At 32.2% G+C, this 15228-nt stretch overlaps 2 protein-coding genes across 2 annotated transcripts; one reads left to right on the plus strand and one right to left on the minus strand.

Moving 5' to 3' along the window:
• Window positions 1–2144: 2144 nt before the first annotated feature.
• On the plus strand, window positions 2145–7108 carry LOC139988762 (uncharacterized). The gene is made up of 10 exons (XM_072006482.1): window positions 2145–2297; window positions 2624–2840; window positions 3277–3561; window positions 4468–4741; window positions 5265–5466; window positions 5554–5738; window positions 5909–6101; window positions 6184–6402; window positions 6505–6750; window positions 6835–7108. Exons 1-10 carry the CDS (start codon window positions 2249–2251, stop codon window positions 6987–6989), a joined length of 2025 nt encoding a protein of 674 aa, XP_071862583.1. The 5' UTR covers window positions 2145–2248; the 3' UTR covers window positions 6990–7108.
• A 2432-nt stretch (window positions 7109–9540) lies between these two features.
• Window positions 9541–11514, minus strand: LOC139988763 (chymotrypsin-1). The gene is made up of 5 exons (XM_072006483.1): window positions 11410–11514; window positions 10827–10977; window positions 10387–10639; window positions 10059–10196; window positions 9541–9887 (listed from the first exon to the last, which is right to left on the minus strand). Exons 1-5 carry the CDS (start codon window positions 11459–11461, stop codon window positions 9696–9698), a joined length of 786 nt encoding a protein of 261 aa, XP_071862584.1. The 5' UTR covers window positions 11462–11514; the 3' UTR covers window positions 9541–9695.
• Between the last annotated feature and the right edge of the window lie 3714 nt (window positions 11515–15228).

The following is a 15228-nucleotide window of genomic DNA, read 5'->3' on the forward strand; positions in this document are numbered from 1 at the left end:
TGGAACCGAGCCTTAAATAATAAATACATTGTGTAGTATAGTATAGTAACTTTCATTATATAAGTGAAATATTAATAATCATGAAGTAAGAGCTTGATCACAATATTTTGTTGTTATTTCATTAAACTGATCTATGGCGAGCTGTTTCTCGCATACTTTGCAGCTTTAAAGCGCCGAATAAAAAATTAACTTTTTAAAATTAGGGAAACAAACTTACCACTAACAATGGAGGTGGTAATTAAAAAGACAGCCAATGTGTACATAATACTAGAAATTGAAATCTATCCAACCTGTTGTTAACCTGCACGTACTTACATGTGTATTGAATTTATTCACTTTAATGATTAAGTTGAGTAGAATGATAAAAATACATGTTACTTATCATACGCTCATAAATAATCTCATTTCGCTAATACCTATGGTCATAATCCAAATAGACATAGATAGGCCAGATAAAAGAAAAATTGGAACGTGAAAATTAAAAGAAGACATTAAGAAATTTAGGTCGTTGTATATTTAAAAACATTTTTGTAACGCAGGATATAGAAACGTGTTATGTTATAAACAAAGTTAGTAAATATTTATAAACAAAAGTAACTTTCTTTATTTTTTTTTATTGAATGTTTAAAAACTGTATATGCGAAGTATAGTACGCGATAAGACTGATTAAACTCAGATAAAAATTCATTTCAGAAATAAAGATTAAATATACATATAGATATTGCAATAAAAAAGACTGTAGTAGAAGGTAATTGAAATTATCTTTTATTCATTTTATATTTGAAATCGTATTTGTCATAAGTCAAAGTTCTCCTTGAATTTAATAAAAAATTAGCAATCATATGTATATTATTGTTATCTCGAATATAAAACTCATATGCGTATATATTTAAACTTTTTATTAGTAAGAGAAATAATGGAAAAGTAGGAAAGAATTAGTTTACTAGCATTTGAATTTTACAAGGAATTCTAGATTGATAAGATTGATATTAATTCTATGCTTCTACAGCTTTTTTATATTACTATAATTCTTGAATGTAATGTAAAACTTTAAAACCAGGACAATTGTCTCTGGTCAAATGCTATTAATAAAATCTACATATTATTTTTAGTGTAAGTCGATGGTTAACAATAGCAGTAAGTAAAAATAGATGGATTAATGTCAACAAATGTATTAAAAGAATAACGAAGTGATGATAAAACATAGACGTAACTTACAACTGGAAAAATGTTTTAAGTTTTAAATATTAAATTTTAGTTTTATATATATAAGTTATATATATATATATATATATATATATATATTTGTATATTTTATATATATATATGCAAATCATACTTTATGATATCTATTATATCTATGAGCAAAAATCCATTCGTTCGAACAAAAAGGTGATACATTAAAAGTAAGAGATATAAAATATCTTGCCAGGATGTGACAATATACGTCTCTTGAAAGTAAAAGAACATTCGCTGTCACAAATGATAAATTACTTATAACGATTGATAAAGCGTAAAAATAAAAGATTTTATGTACGATAAGTTTCCGAATGTTTAATCAATGTTTACGAATCACTCCGATAACATAAGAATTTTTATATGAACTACTTGGGTACATGTAATGAAATATATCGACGTAAATCAAACATAGAAAAAGCTTTGATAATGGTTTCTATGCCCATCTAATTGATTACTACAAATACTTACTACAAATAATATTTTGTATTGTATTGTATTGTATTGTACGTAATAGTGGATTATCTAAGGGTGTAAAAATTTTATTCCTTAAGTTTGTCAAACGAATTAATTTCACTTTTTTGTCTTCCTCTATTTTTTAAATATTTAGTGAAATATAATCTTCTTCTTTAAAGACGTAAAATATGGTCTTCCCTTAATGGGTAGATATGTATATTCACGTAAAACTAAATTCCTCGATCACAAGAAGTCCACAATCATGTTATAATCCCACCTGATAATCTATTTCGAAAGCGTAATAATTAAAATATTAGCTATATCGTAGATCGGTAGAGTGATATGTATTTTTCCTAATTGTAATTACGTGTTTTCAAATCACACACAAAAAAAGACTGATATCATGTATTCAAAGAAATAGTACGTATGTGTTATACGAAAAGGTATTAATCTTATCAAACAATTAATCCAAATTTCGATGAGAGAAAGGTTTAAATATTGATATTATATAAACTCATAATTTTATAGTTCAGTGCGTAAGAATTGCGATCTCATAATGAATCTTTTGCGGGGAACCTCTTTACTCTTTGTTCTTATTCTTACCGGTAGGAATCTCTTTTCGTTTGAAATAATTCATTATCGTTCAATAAAACGCAAGCAGCAATAATACATCCGGTAGATATTAGAACTGTTTCATCATATCATTTATTTCTGAAACTAAAAAAATACATTATCGTTAGTGTTATTGAATATTGAATTCTTTCAACTCCATACGTGTAGTGTGTTAGTTTTTTTAACAATATTATAGTTCAAAAACTCTCACAAAAATGGAATAGTGTTTATAATATATTCTCTCGTAGTGGAGCTTAATTATATTTTTCATGTAATTATGTACTACATAATTTGAAGAAGGCGTGATCCAACTTTTCAGTCCTAGTTCAGAATGCAGTCTCACAATCTATCATTGCGGGTTACGCGCCCGGCGTCAGTGGAATGGGATTTGTTAATAAAAATAACTGTTTAACTGACGAACTTCTTGGGGATTATTCCTTGTCAACTGCTGTCGAGTGTGCACGAACATGTAGATCAGGAGAATCAAAGACGTGTTACTATAAATTCGTAATTGAACGTTATCCTGTTAATGGCCAGTGAGTATAACAGCGCAATATTAACATTGAAAACTCTTTAAACTTCTTTCAAATTAAAAAGTAAAAAATGTTTGATTTTTAAAAGTCTAGAAATTATTGAAATTTTTTTCACAACTTATCATCGTAATTTGAAGTATCAATACTAGGTATTTACTTATGTAGTATTTATAATTAAATTTGTGATCATTTATTCTTTAATTATTCCAATATTATTACTGTTAGTATTTTGCGATTTAAAAAGTTCCGTGATAGAAGGTTTAATCTCCGTATCAAAGTATCAAAGATTGTATATATTTTATTACGTATGATAAATTTCATTTCAGATAGAAATTTTAAGGAATAGCTAAAGTAAATTGAGGAATAAGATACAAGTAAATTAGAAACGATCAATTGTGAAATAAAGAATACAATTTAAGGAATAATTCTTCATTTTCAGGGCGTGCAATTTGTGTATGCCCAACGCTACAAACACTTTATGCCCTAACTGTCAATGCGTTCCTGGGGATGGAACGCAGCGGATGGCTTTGACTGTAAATAGAATGATACCAGGACCAACCATACAAGTTTGCAAAGGAGATTACGTCGTAGTTGATGTTCAAAATCTGTTAAAGTCAGATTCAGTTACGGTTCATTGGCATGGTATCTTCCAACAGGATTCTCCGCATTACGATGGGGTTCCACATTTGACACAGTGTCCGATCATGATTCATGACACATTTAGGTAAAATAAAATTTAAAAATTATGTTAAAATTGTGAAAATTTAATCGTAATACATTACATCGTAGCTTTCATGATCGACCATTTCGATATATTGCTAATACTTAATAATTTGCAGACGGATGTCGTCATAGCGGTGACATTAAAAAATTTTCAAACTATAAATATTTATCGCGTCGATTAGTTGGTAATGTCACTAGAAAAATATACCGAAGGCATATAAAGTAAAGGTTTAAAGAGCACACGAAGAAAACATAATAATTCGAAGTGTGTTTAATATTTTAACGTGAAATAAATGAAAAAGGGAATAGCCTGATAAATTCGAAGATATAATTCTTTTGAAAATACATGAAAAATCCACTATGCTTTGTGAAAAACGAGTAATATTAGTTTTCATGTTAATTTAATTTAATTAATATTATTCTGCATATTAAATATTGTTAATATTTTTAAAGTACAAACAAAAAGAACATATAAAAAGGCGACAAAGGCAAGAATTAGCAATGTATTGAATTTTAAAATTGCTCTTCTATAAAAAGCAGGAAATGTCAGATATCATGTTATCACCTGTGGCCTTCAATTGTACATTCCTCGAGTTACTTTATCTTCTTCGTAGAAAAATAATACAGAAATTCAATTATAATCGAACCTCTTTCAAAAGTACGAATTTTCATCCTAAAACAGTCTTATGAGATAAAATTTCATTTGATTATTCTAGGGTAATTATGATAATGATAATCGTAATAATAATCGAGGCAGGAAGATCTGTATTACCAGAAATTAAGCTTTTAACTGACAATAAATAGAGGATATAAAATCACATAGAACATTCTATAAAACATTCATCAAACAAGAGTATCAAATAACTTGAAATAAAGAATTTTTACTAGAACGTTATACTTTTGCTAGATATCAATTTTTTGCTAATAATTGGGGAACTCATTTGTGGCATGCTCACACAGCAACGCAAAAATTGGATGGTATATTCGGAAGTTTCATCGTACGATCACCTTCGCAAGATGAACCCTATCAAAATTTGTATGATTTTGACCTAGCAAATCACGTAATCGTTATTAACGATTGGTTTAAAGAAGAGGCTACGAGCCGATTTCCAGGTCGTAGAGCCGGCGTAGTTCATCAGAATGCCGATGCGTTCTTAATTAACGGAAAAGGAAGATACATTGTGAGTTTGATTTTTTTACTTAAAATATTTTATCATAGAAAATTTCAGCCAATAATTAAAATAAAATCGTCGTATTTTTATATTCAAATATTTCTAAAATTTGATTACGTAATACGGTATAGTAGTATATACCTCTTTATCATGTATGATTTTGTTGAGAATTTTGGATCTTAATAGCCGAAATAATGGTATAAGAGCACTAAATTTATACTTAGAATTTATATTAGAATAGTTATATATTTATTTGATAAACGATTTCAAAGATATTCATCGATACACACTTGCACGCGTCTCACCTTCCTCTCACCTCACCAGACTGTTAACCGAACAATTTACATTCCTTTGTTTTCGAGACGTCGCGCACACACACATTTCCACACATTGATATTCACATACAAATATCACTACTACGCAGCTAATCTAGTCTAGCACATAAAATTATACATATCTCAATAGATTTCAAAGTATTTACATTTTAAAGACGCTATGTATTAACTTAGTTTCTTAATTTTGTCCGTTCCAGGATCCCAGTAACGCTACGTCAAACATTCCCTTTGAAGTAATCACCGTAGGTGCTAATCAACGTTATCGTTTTCGTTTAATTAACTCCTTCTGTACCGTTTGCCCTGCACAATTGACTATCGAAGGCCATAGTCTTACCGTTATTGCTTCCGATGGTCAACCTATGCAACCTGTCGTTGTTGATTCTATAGTTTCTCTAGCTGGTACGATATCAATAAAAATACAAAATAGTATTATCAATAAGATTGTCATTCTATTCATTTAATTTCCCTTTCGAACAAATTTCACAGGAGAACGATACGACTTTGTCATTAATACTAATCAAACACCTGGTGCCTATTGGATACAACTGCGTGGATTGGATGATTGCGTCTATAACCGTGTCCAACAATTAGCTTTATTACAATACGAAGGAGCATCTATTATACCAAAGACAAAAGAACCTACTTTCGATAATCCTATTCCTAATGGCCTAGTAAGTTGTCCTTTCATATTTTATATGGAGTTGCTGATTAACTGAATCGTAAAAATGTTCAATTACCGAATCGCTAAAGATATATTTATTTTAATAGTGACTTTACTAGTGGTAAGATATAGTAATAATCTAGTTAACGAAATATATAATTTTATTTACTACAATCATAGGTATTGGATATCGCAAGTTCCGATTGCAATTTTACGCTTAACTATATTTGTGGCAATGGATTAAACAACGCTTTGCCAGTCGATCCAGATATTTTGAAAAAAGAACCAGATGTAAAATTGTATCTACCTATATCCATGCAGAGTTATAAACCGGAAGAGGTGTTCGTACCTAACACATATAAGAACTTTCTGGGTAAGATATGGATATCCGATTATTTGTTTCTTGAAAGAACATATGATTAGTCCTTTTCTTTTTTTTTTTTTAATCTTAATAGTTCCATCACCAAAATGGATAGTAGCCACGATGATAAACAACATAAGTTCAACTGGTCCATCCTCCCCGCCACTCACTCAGTTGGAAGACATACCTGCAGATGCATTTTGTAACGCCGAAAATTTACCACCCCACTGCAGTCCAGGAGCTCTGTGCACGTGTATTCACTTGATTAAAATTCCGTTGAACTCCACCGTGGAGATAATTCTGATAGACGAGTGTATGTTAAATGTTATCTAAAGATGGAATTAACAAATTACTTTACAAGATGTTTATTTGATAAAGTGATCAATATATACGTGTATTATCTTGTAATTTACAGTTGACACGGTATCTGTACGGCATCCCTTCCATTTGCATGGATACGTATTTTATGTTATGGGCTTAGGTCAACCTTTGGGTGCCACTACAAATTCGAATACTACGAATAAGATGACACTGGAATATTTCAAAGAACTTGAAAAGAAAAATCAAATAGAAAGGAATTTCGTTTCTCCACAAGGAAAAGATGACATTCCTATACCAAACAACGGATATGCCATAATTAGATTCCGCGCAAATAATCCAGGTAATCGTGAATATTGACAAATCGAGATTTTACAAATTTTATATGCATAATAACTAAACGATTTTATTTTATTTCATTCTTAAGGATATTGGCTGCTCCATTGTCATCAAATTTTTCATCATCTTGCTGGTATGGAAGTCACTTTACAAGTTGGAGAGGTATCTGATATGCCAAAACCACCAGAAAATTTCCCAAGATGCGGCAACTTTAAACCAAAAATAGAACCATTCACAAAATAGTATGAAGTAGAAAAGTAATCGAAATTGAAAATGATTAAACAAGACATGACCATAACTAATAGATATAATGTATATTTCTCCTCATTCGTTTTCGTACGTGGCGAAGATTCTAGCTAAGTAGTGTACAATATTATTCTTTACAATAATTTATATTAAATTAAAAAAGAGAGTATTAAAAGATATTTATTTAAATTATTTAAATTTTCGAACGTAATTTTGTTACTTCCTATCTCTTAATTGTCTCGATAAAATATATTTACATCTTGTAATCGCAAACGAAGTAGAGAATTCCATATTTCTGTAATATTTCAATAGGCACTGATTTATTACAGACTATTAACCAAAAAAAAAAAGAACAATCAGCAAATTTAGGAATCAATGATAGTCTTACTAATAATTTAATAGATTTTTAATTAGTATATAAGAACATAATCGCAATCGCAATTAATTAATTCATATTATTTGATATATAATTCATAATTATTGTGATGTATTACGCTATAATTACGAATTATATAACAAATAATAATAATTGCTTAGGTCTTACCATGTTTTATGAAATCTTGATTCATCTATAAAATGAGAGAGTATTTGAAAGTATCTTTATTCCATTCTTTTAATACATCCAATGATTCTACTCGCATAAATTTCTTAATTTTTATATACCATTAATAAATTGAATACACCGTAGACGATAAAATTGCAAAAAAAGAAATAATTCTGATAATGAACAATTACTACTACAAATGCATCATTTATTTAATTATTATTTATCTTTTATATTTTGATTCCATGAAAAATTTTGGAACTGTATTATGAAAATATTTTATCAGAATATTTATCATTCCAATAATGTATAATAATCCCCTGCAAAATTTTGAAATTGTATAATAAAAAAATCTTCATTTTCCACATTTTTCATTCCATTAATTTATAACAATTTTAAGTAATGAATAATATTTATAAATTAAAAATATTCATTAACATGAAATAAATAAATGTTTAGCAGTATTTTCATAAATGAATACCTTAAAGGGAAATAAAAGGTGTTGAAAAGGGAATCAAATTGGTAACCAGGAGTACCAAAATATCCATTCAGTATAAATTCGAACAATGCGTGAGTAGTATATTTTTCCTATTTCGCAATATTAATTTATAAAACTAAAATATAAAATAGGAAATCCTGAGAATCAATCGCGAAGAATGTTTTGTTATACAATGCTTTGTATGTGCAATGCTAAACAATTTATTATTGATAAAGAGAAAAGAGAGAAAAATACAATTCCCGAATTAACACATCACATTAGTTTTCCTAACCTAATTGTAAACATATATCGTTGTCGAAGAATTATTTATTAAATATATGAACCTATTATGTTTTTGCATACACACAATTCTGTTTTACTTTCTAATATATAATTATGGCAAAGTATTATTTTAGTTGAAGTATTAATTTAGTTATTTACGTTGTTTTATTTAACGAAAGAGGAACATTATATCTATTATGCTTAAGTGTAGTGAGATTAAGAAAGAAAAAGAGCGGTGGAGTGATTTTGAATATTCGTAGTAATCAGAGTAAAAATGATATAATCTTCATATCATTATTAGTTAGAGATAAGATTATAGATTATATACAGTGTATAAGATAAAGTTATTTATGTGGTCAGAATCTTGAAAACTTACGAGCATAGTACTTTTTGTTCAAAATTGTTGCTTCAATCAATCGTTAATTCAATTTGTATAGACACCTACTGTAGAATTCTTTACAATAATAATTTACGATTTTATAGTTATATACTATAACCTTTAAAACGTGAAACACGGAAAGTATTTCATGTTACGTCTATAATATAATACGTCTATAATTATAATCCTTTATGAATAACCACAATAGCTTATATTTTGCTTTCAATTGTTGTGCATGATTCGTGCTTGAATTGAACATACGGTAGAATTCCGTTTATTAGAATCTGTCACGGGACAAGCTCGTGTAACTGAGGTTCATATGATAAGAGCGTACTATAAATGTTCTTACTATTTACGATTTCTCGTTCATATAATAGTAATTCGCGTTTAAATAAGTTAATTCACCAGAAGCTTCTTTAAACGTATACTAATTAAAGTTTTGTTTAAATAAATGGAGCACGTTCGAATGGTTTAACCATACTCGTGCGACGTTATAAATTGTAGAGGGCGTAATAAAACCTCTGAATGGTCGGTACTACAGAACATGTGATGCGATACCTTATAAGACGCCAGGTCCATTTTTATCGCTTTTGACGATTGAGTTGAATATATGGAATTCCTATATTTTCTGCAGAAAACCACAGAGGGCGTAGGGAATACTCTGAGATTTTTCTAGTTCGTACGTGTAACTATCGACGAACTGAGATATAAAGAGGCATGAAGTCTCGTATAATGAGAAATAAAATATTCCGTTTGAATAAAAATCTCGTAAATCATTTAAATAGCTCGTCTGATCGGTCAGCTGTTCCAAAAAGCTAGAGGTATATATATAAAGATGAAGAACATATAGTTAACACGTACATGCTTTATTGGAAAATGATGATTTTCATTTTTTTAAACTTTTGATGTATATAAAAGTGACGATTACATTCAAGTTCATATACTTTTCAAAACTGATTACTCTATCATCATAATATAAAAATCGAGGATTTATTTCGGAAATATTGGAAACGGGTAAATTTAAACATAGTAGATAGCGTCTTCCGGTTGTTCTTCAGTTTCGTTCATAAGATAAGATTTCTGAGAATTAATCCAGGGTATGAAGGATGACACTCTCGTGTATACATCAGGTTTGCCGACGGCACAAGGTTGTCCAAAGGAAACGACACCGATTTGTACATCATTGTGGATGAGTGGACCGCCGGAGTCACCCTGAAATTCGAAAAGAAAAGATTAGTCGTCAATTAAATGTTCATAAGGTTGATATTTCATCGAACGAAAGAAGTCTTAGAAATTCTAGCATTACCGATCTCAATTTTTAAATTTGTATTTGGATGAAAAAGCATGCATCGTTTAAATACAAAGTGTGTTAGATATACTCACGTGGCATGCACCTTCTCCAACTTTGGTGTATGTGCAGATGTGGGAACTTTGAACTCTCCAGTGGGCTTGCTTGCATTTTGATTGGCTCTCGACGAACAAGTTGATGTATTGCAAGTTGTTTGGTGAGTTTCCTCCGAGCTGTAAACGAAATACATGTTAAATGTATCATTTCGATAGAAAAATAAACTTAATATGATTTTTATAACTAAGCTCTGAATACTTTCGTATACGAGAATTCTAAATTCCGAAGTTTCGAATTTCTTAACAAGACATTCTTTAATTATTATAATTTCAAGTAATCGTTGAAACAGCTATGTTTCGAACTTACTTTGGTAGTTCCCCAGCCGGACAAAATGCAGTTTGATCCTTCATAAGTGTTGCTACCGGTTGCCAATTTGATTGGTTTCACCAAGTTGTTGAACGCGATATTTTGGTTCACGCGAATCAAAGCTATATCGTTAACAAGGGTCAACGAGCTGAAACCCTTATGCGCAACGGCCTTTTCCACTCCGTAAGACTGTCCGTTTGTGTTCAGTTGATTCGTTCCAGCGTGGACGGTAATACTTTTCAAGTCGTTCAGTCTATACGACAAACATGTTCCATTGATTCAAAATTTTCAGCAATCAGTGGTAAACTTGAAGCTTAGTAAGATATTAATAAATATATGACAGCAAGCGATGATACTTTTGTATGATTTCTGTGTATCTGCTTTGTTTGACAGCTTCTTAATTTTACTATTCTTCGTGCGCTAAATTTTATAGTACATACCCTTGGACACAGTGAGCTGCGGTGAGAATGTGACGTGAGTCGATGATGGAGCCACCACAGAAGTGGTTTCCGCTCTGTCTCAGAGACACTTGGTGAGGAAACTTGCCAACTGGTGCGTCTTTGCCACCGACAATTTGGCTTTCAGGGAAGCCTAACCAAGACAAAATCGTAGTAAGATTACTGCATTCGTGGTTTCATACAGCTTCATGCATAAAGTCTTACTTTTGTTTAGTTACTATAATAGTTTTTGTATCGCGCACTCGGTTAAACGAGTTGAGAAAATGAAAATTATCGAAATAAAGAGTTGCATTGAGCGAGTAAAGTAGAAAACGATCCTTTAAACTTCCTAGGACAATTTCATTCAATTCCACAAACTTTTATTCACTTTCTACCGATTTTTATTTCCATTCTTAAAACATTTGGTAACAATTGAATGAACTAATTACTTTAACTTGCTTAAGGCGCGAAGGCTATATTTAAGATATAAATATAGTTAGTATACAATATAGAGTATGTAAAGAAATTCAATGTTGGACATATTCGAAGACATTGAAAGATTTTTTTTTCGGTTGTTATTACTTACCAAATGCGGCGACTGCAAGACACAGCACAAATGAAGCGCTCAGAGTGAACATATTGCTAAGAAGATTCACAGTACTGACTGACAGAAGCTCTATCGATCATTTTATATACGTTCCGAGGGCATACATCACGTTGATAAGGATAAACAAAATATTAGATTTTTATCAGGAACGAAAATAAGCGCAACCAGAGAGAATGATGTTCGAGATACGTGAAATCCCAGTAGCTTTGATTATAAAGACAAGATAGTATCGATATCGTCAACTATCGGTTTCCTGCTTTTTTATATGTTCTTTTTATTAGAAAGAGGAAACAATTAATCTGATAACGGATATAAACTCGGTATTGTTAAGTTACCACTTCTTTAATGGATATCACATAGAAATTTCAATTGATAATACACGTCAATTGATCGAATTTCAATCGATATCTTTAATCTTTTAATTATTGCCTCTTGTGAAACGTAAGCTCAATCGATTGTTTAATTTAGATATTAACAGGTACTCGTGCGATGCGTAAAATAGAAATTTAATTGACGTCTCTTGATAAAAAAGAAATCTCTGCAATAATTTCCGAGTATTTCTTGACGTAGGTACAAATAATTCTAACAGTGTTACGACATTTGCAATTATTATTTTGCTGTATTCGTTTTATTAAACGAAACACATAATTAATTGCTTATAAGGAAATGAAATTTTATTCTCGAGAACTTCTACTCTCCAAATTTGGATTTTTATTGAAAGATATTTGAAACGTTAGACTTGGGAAATAAATTGTAGCAATAATGATTGCAAGGAGTTAAATATGAATTATGGCGATCAATTTTACGGTCTATTGTAACGATCAAAACCAAAAGACTAAGCGAGATTGTTCAATTTCATTTTCTTATTCTTTCCAAACTCCTGGAACACTTTCATCTTGTTCATGCGCAACACGCCGGGAAAAAACTTTGTAATGAGCGAAACGAATGGAGGGTAGATGTTTGCAAATCATTAGTACGATGGCAAGGGCTAAGGGTTGGCACTTTGGGACGAGGGTCGAAAGTCTGCGCTATGTCTTACAGGTAGATATGTACTCGTATTATTACGAGTCGTATCTAAGACGTTTGCTTCGCTTCACTAATTATAACGTTTGCTCTGAGTATCGTAATGCAGTCATGTTTAAAATTCTCGATTACCGTTTATAGATATTAACTAGCGTATGAAACGACCAAGATCTAAATTCGTACACTTTTACATAGCATGTTCGTCGAATAATAGAATTACAGTCAAACGAAGAACAATTTTTGCATCAAAAACGTATTTGAAAAGTATGGACACGATGTTGAAGAAAACGCGACTCGAGAAAGTGCAAGTCTCGATCGACGCTCAATAAGTCGATGGTTATTTCATTTAATTTCAATTTAATTTCATTAAGAAAAAGTTAATAAGAAAGATGGCAGTGAGTAATTTCGTTCGTTGTGTATTCTGCAAATGAATATATCTTAGCGTTCCTGGTAATTCTCCGAGCATCCAGAGGGGATTTCGCGTCCCTAAGGACCAGAGAAGGCGATTGCGAATAACAAGAACCCTTCGTCTATGCCACGAGTCTTGATCCTGTTAACGGGATCATCCGAGCGCCGCTGATACAGTGAAAGACCGTGAGATAAAACCAAACTCCCTTGGACCTTTCTCTCTGGCTGTGTTGTTTCGAGGTCACTGGATCAATTCAGAGAAAACCGTGTTTTTCTCTTCTCGGCAGTTTTCCGTTTCAGACGTTTCTCGACGAAACGCGTCTGGTACGGACTACTTAGACTAACGTAAGTACCTTTTGAATTAAGAAATACAAACACAGAGAAACATATTTTGATCGTGTTATTAATTATGAGTATACTTTTAGAAAAAAAAAGATAGAATTGCAGTCGAATATTATAATTAAACGTTTACTGGTTTCAGCTTGTATCATTAAGGAGAAAATGTTACTGCGCGAGATTGAAAAAGATTTTAGAAAATGTAAAGTAATCACAAGTAGTAACGGCGTACACGTTCGAATATTCGTAGGAAGGTTTGCAAATCAGATTTCCCGGCGTTAGGCCGATTCGTAATGCTCGGTCACCGTATTTACATATGCATATCATTTGTCGTATCGCAGGGGAGAAAGCTCTGTACTGGTAATATCCCAGAGGACTCTCCATATATCCAAATCGCATTACTGCGCTGCCCATTTCGTGCTAAGGTACGTCACGAACGATTTGATATGCGTGCGCTATAACCGAGTTAACAATCCGCCATGACAGATGGTGATTCGGACGATTTTCCTACTCTCCGTTTCGATCGACGAGTTTCCGGTTCTCATCAGTCGTCAGAAACTCGATAGTTAGCTTTCCTGTAAAAATAAATTGCTAGACAAGTAGGTGATTTAAGTAAAGATGCGAGGATCAGGTAAATATTTTTCAAAACATAATATTTGTCGAACGCGCAATATGTCAGTGCTGAGAATGTTAATATTTCTATTTCGAAACTTTGTTCGTCAGTTTATAGAGTATAGTAGGTATAACTGTGCTGTTCAATAAGACATTCGTAATATTTTCATAAAATAATTTTTAATAGGCCTTAGTAACACGCTCTGAAGCCGACGGTAACGACGCATAGTTATTTCAATGAATCGTACACTGTTTTTCCCTTCTTTTTAATATTTTCATCCCTGGCTCGAATTCCCACGAGAATCTGAATTTCCGTGCTTTTCCGAAGAAAGCTACCGTCGCTAGGGAAATGTATCCTGGGACCACTACCTTCTTTGCGTATAGTCTTTTATCGCATAAAAAAGGTGTAACAGACGCCCGCGAGCGTCACGCAGGAAAACGATTTCAAAGATTGCTGGCTCTTGGACGGTAAAATCCCTCTTCTCCACCCTCAATTCGCGTTCAAATTCCTCGAAACGGACGGACGAATGGACGGTGGCGAGAGAGTTTCTTCGACTTTTTCTCCATTGTCCACTCGCCTGCCTTATACTTAAAAGCAAGATTTTTACAGCGCGGGTCAGGCGAGGCTTGCTGCTGGTGTAATCACTGTCGAAAAATTGCCGAACATCTTTTGGTTCAGAGAGAAACGGGTGGTGTGTCGAGAGATCGATGGGAATCTCCAAGTTGTGGGTGCGACGACCGAAAACCAAAGGCACATCGTTACACACTGGCCAGCCGCAACGAATACTTTTGAGTGGGCGATGGTTATTTTTATGCCTCGTAATTATACATTCTTTTGGCCGTTGCCTCGAACTTTTAGGGTTACATTTAGACCGAACCAAACCGACAGCCACGATTTTCACGCGCGCCTCTCCCACGATCCGGAGGAACCGCGACGCGTCGTTTCGCACCACGCCAGAATCAGGATATCGGCGTTGTACTCTTCTTTCGACAAGCGGTGCTTTCTTTTTCTCTCCTTACAATAGGTCTCAAGATTTCCTTTGGTCTCGACTGGCTTTTTGCGCTATTATAATGTCGTAACAATGCCGGAAGAGTTACAAATGGTCGAGGTAGAAGATCAACGGTTGTATCAAGGAATTTCTACAACAATTTTTTACGTCTTACGTGATGATTGTTTTAACTTTCGAATATGATATTGATCGTAATACAATGAATGGGAAATTTTTCTTTCATTTTGTGAGATTGTATCTTTCTCTTATTTTAAACAAATCCCGCATTGTTCCTTGTTGTAAATTGTAATTATGGAAACAGACGTTTAAGAATAACGTTACAGTTACTTAATAAACGATAAGATCAAACTGTCGCGTTTGTTGATAAAAATGAATGATATTTTTCTTTTGCTTGCCTACTTCAATCGTT

The sequence above is a fragment of the Bombus fervidus genome, chromosome 7 (genome assembly GCF_041682495.2).
Source record: "Bombus fervidus isolate BK054 chromosome 7, iyBomFerv1, whole genome shotgun sequence".
Lineage (NCBI taxonomy): Eukaryota > Metazoa > Arthropoda > Insecta > Hymenoptera > Apidae > Bombus > Bombus fervidus.

Bases quoted from the DNA above. Each gene is read 5' to 3' on its own strand.
- LOC139988762 (XM_072006482.1), top strand. From the start codon at position 2,249: ATGAATCTTTTGCGGGGAACCTCTTTACTCTTTGTTCTTATTCTTACC. The intron at 5,467-5,553 runs GTACGATATCAA...CAAATTTCACAG, and splicing joins TTCTATAGTTTCTCTAGCTG to GAGAACGATACGACTTTGTC. The intron at 6,102-6,183 runs GTAAGATATGGA...TAATCTTAATAG, and splicing joins CACATATAAGAACTTTCTGG to TTCCATCACCAAAATGGATA.
- LOC139988763 (XM_072006483.1), bottom strand. From the start codon at position 11,461: ATGTTCACTCTGAGCGCTTCATTTGTGCTGTGTCTTGCAGTCGCCGCA. The intron at 10,640-10,826 runs GTATGTACTATA...TTTGTCGTATAG, and splicing joins GCAGCTCACTGTGTCCAAGG to ACTGAACGACTTGAAAAGTA. The intron at 10,197-10,386 runs GTAAGTTCGAAA...TTTCGTTTACAG, and splicing joins CCGGCTGGGGAACTACCAAA to CTCGGAGGAAACTCACCAAA.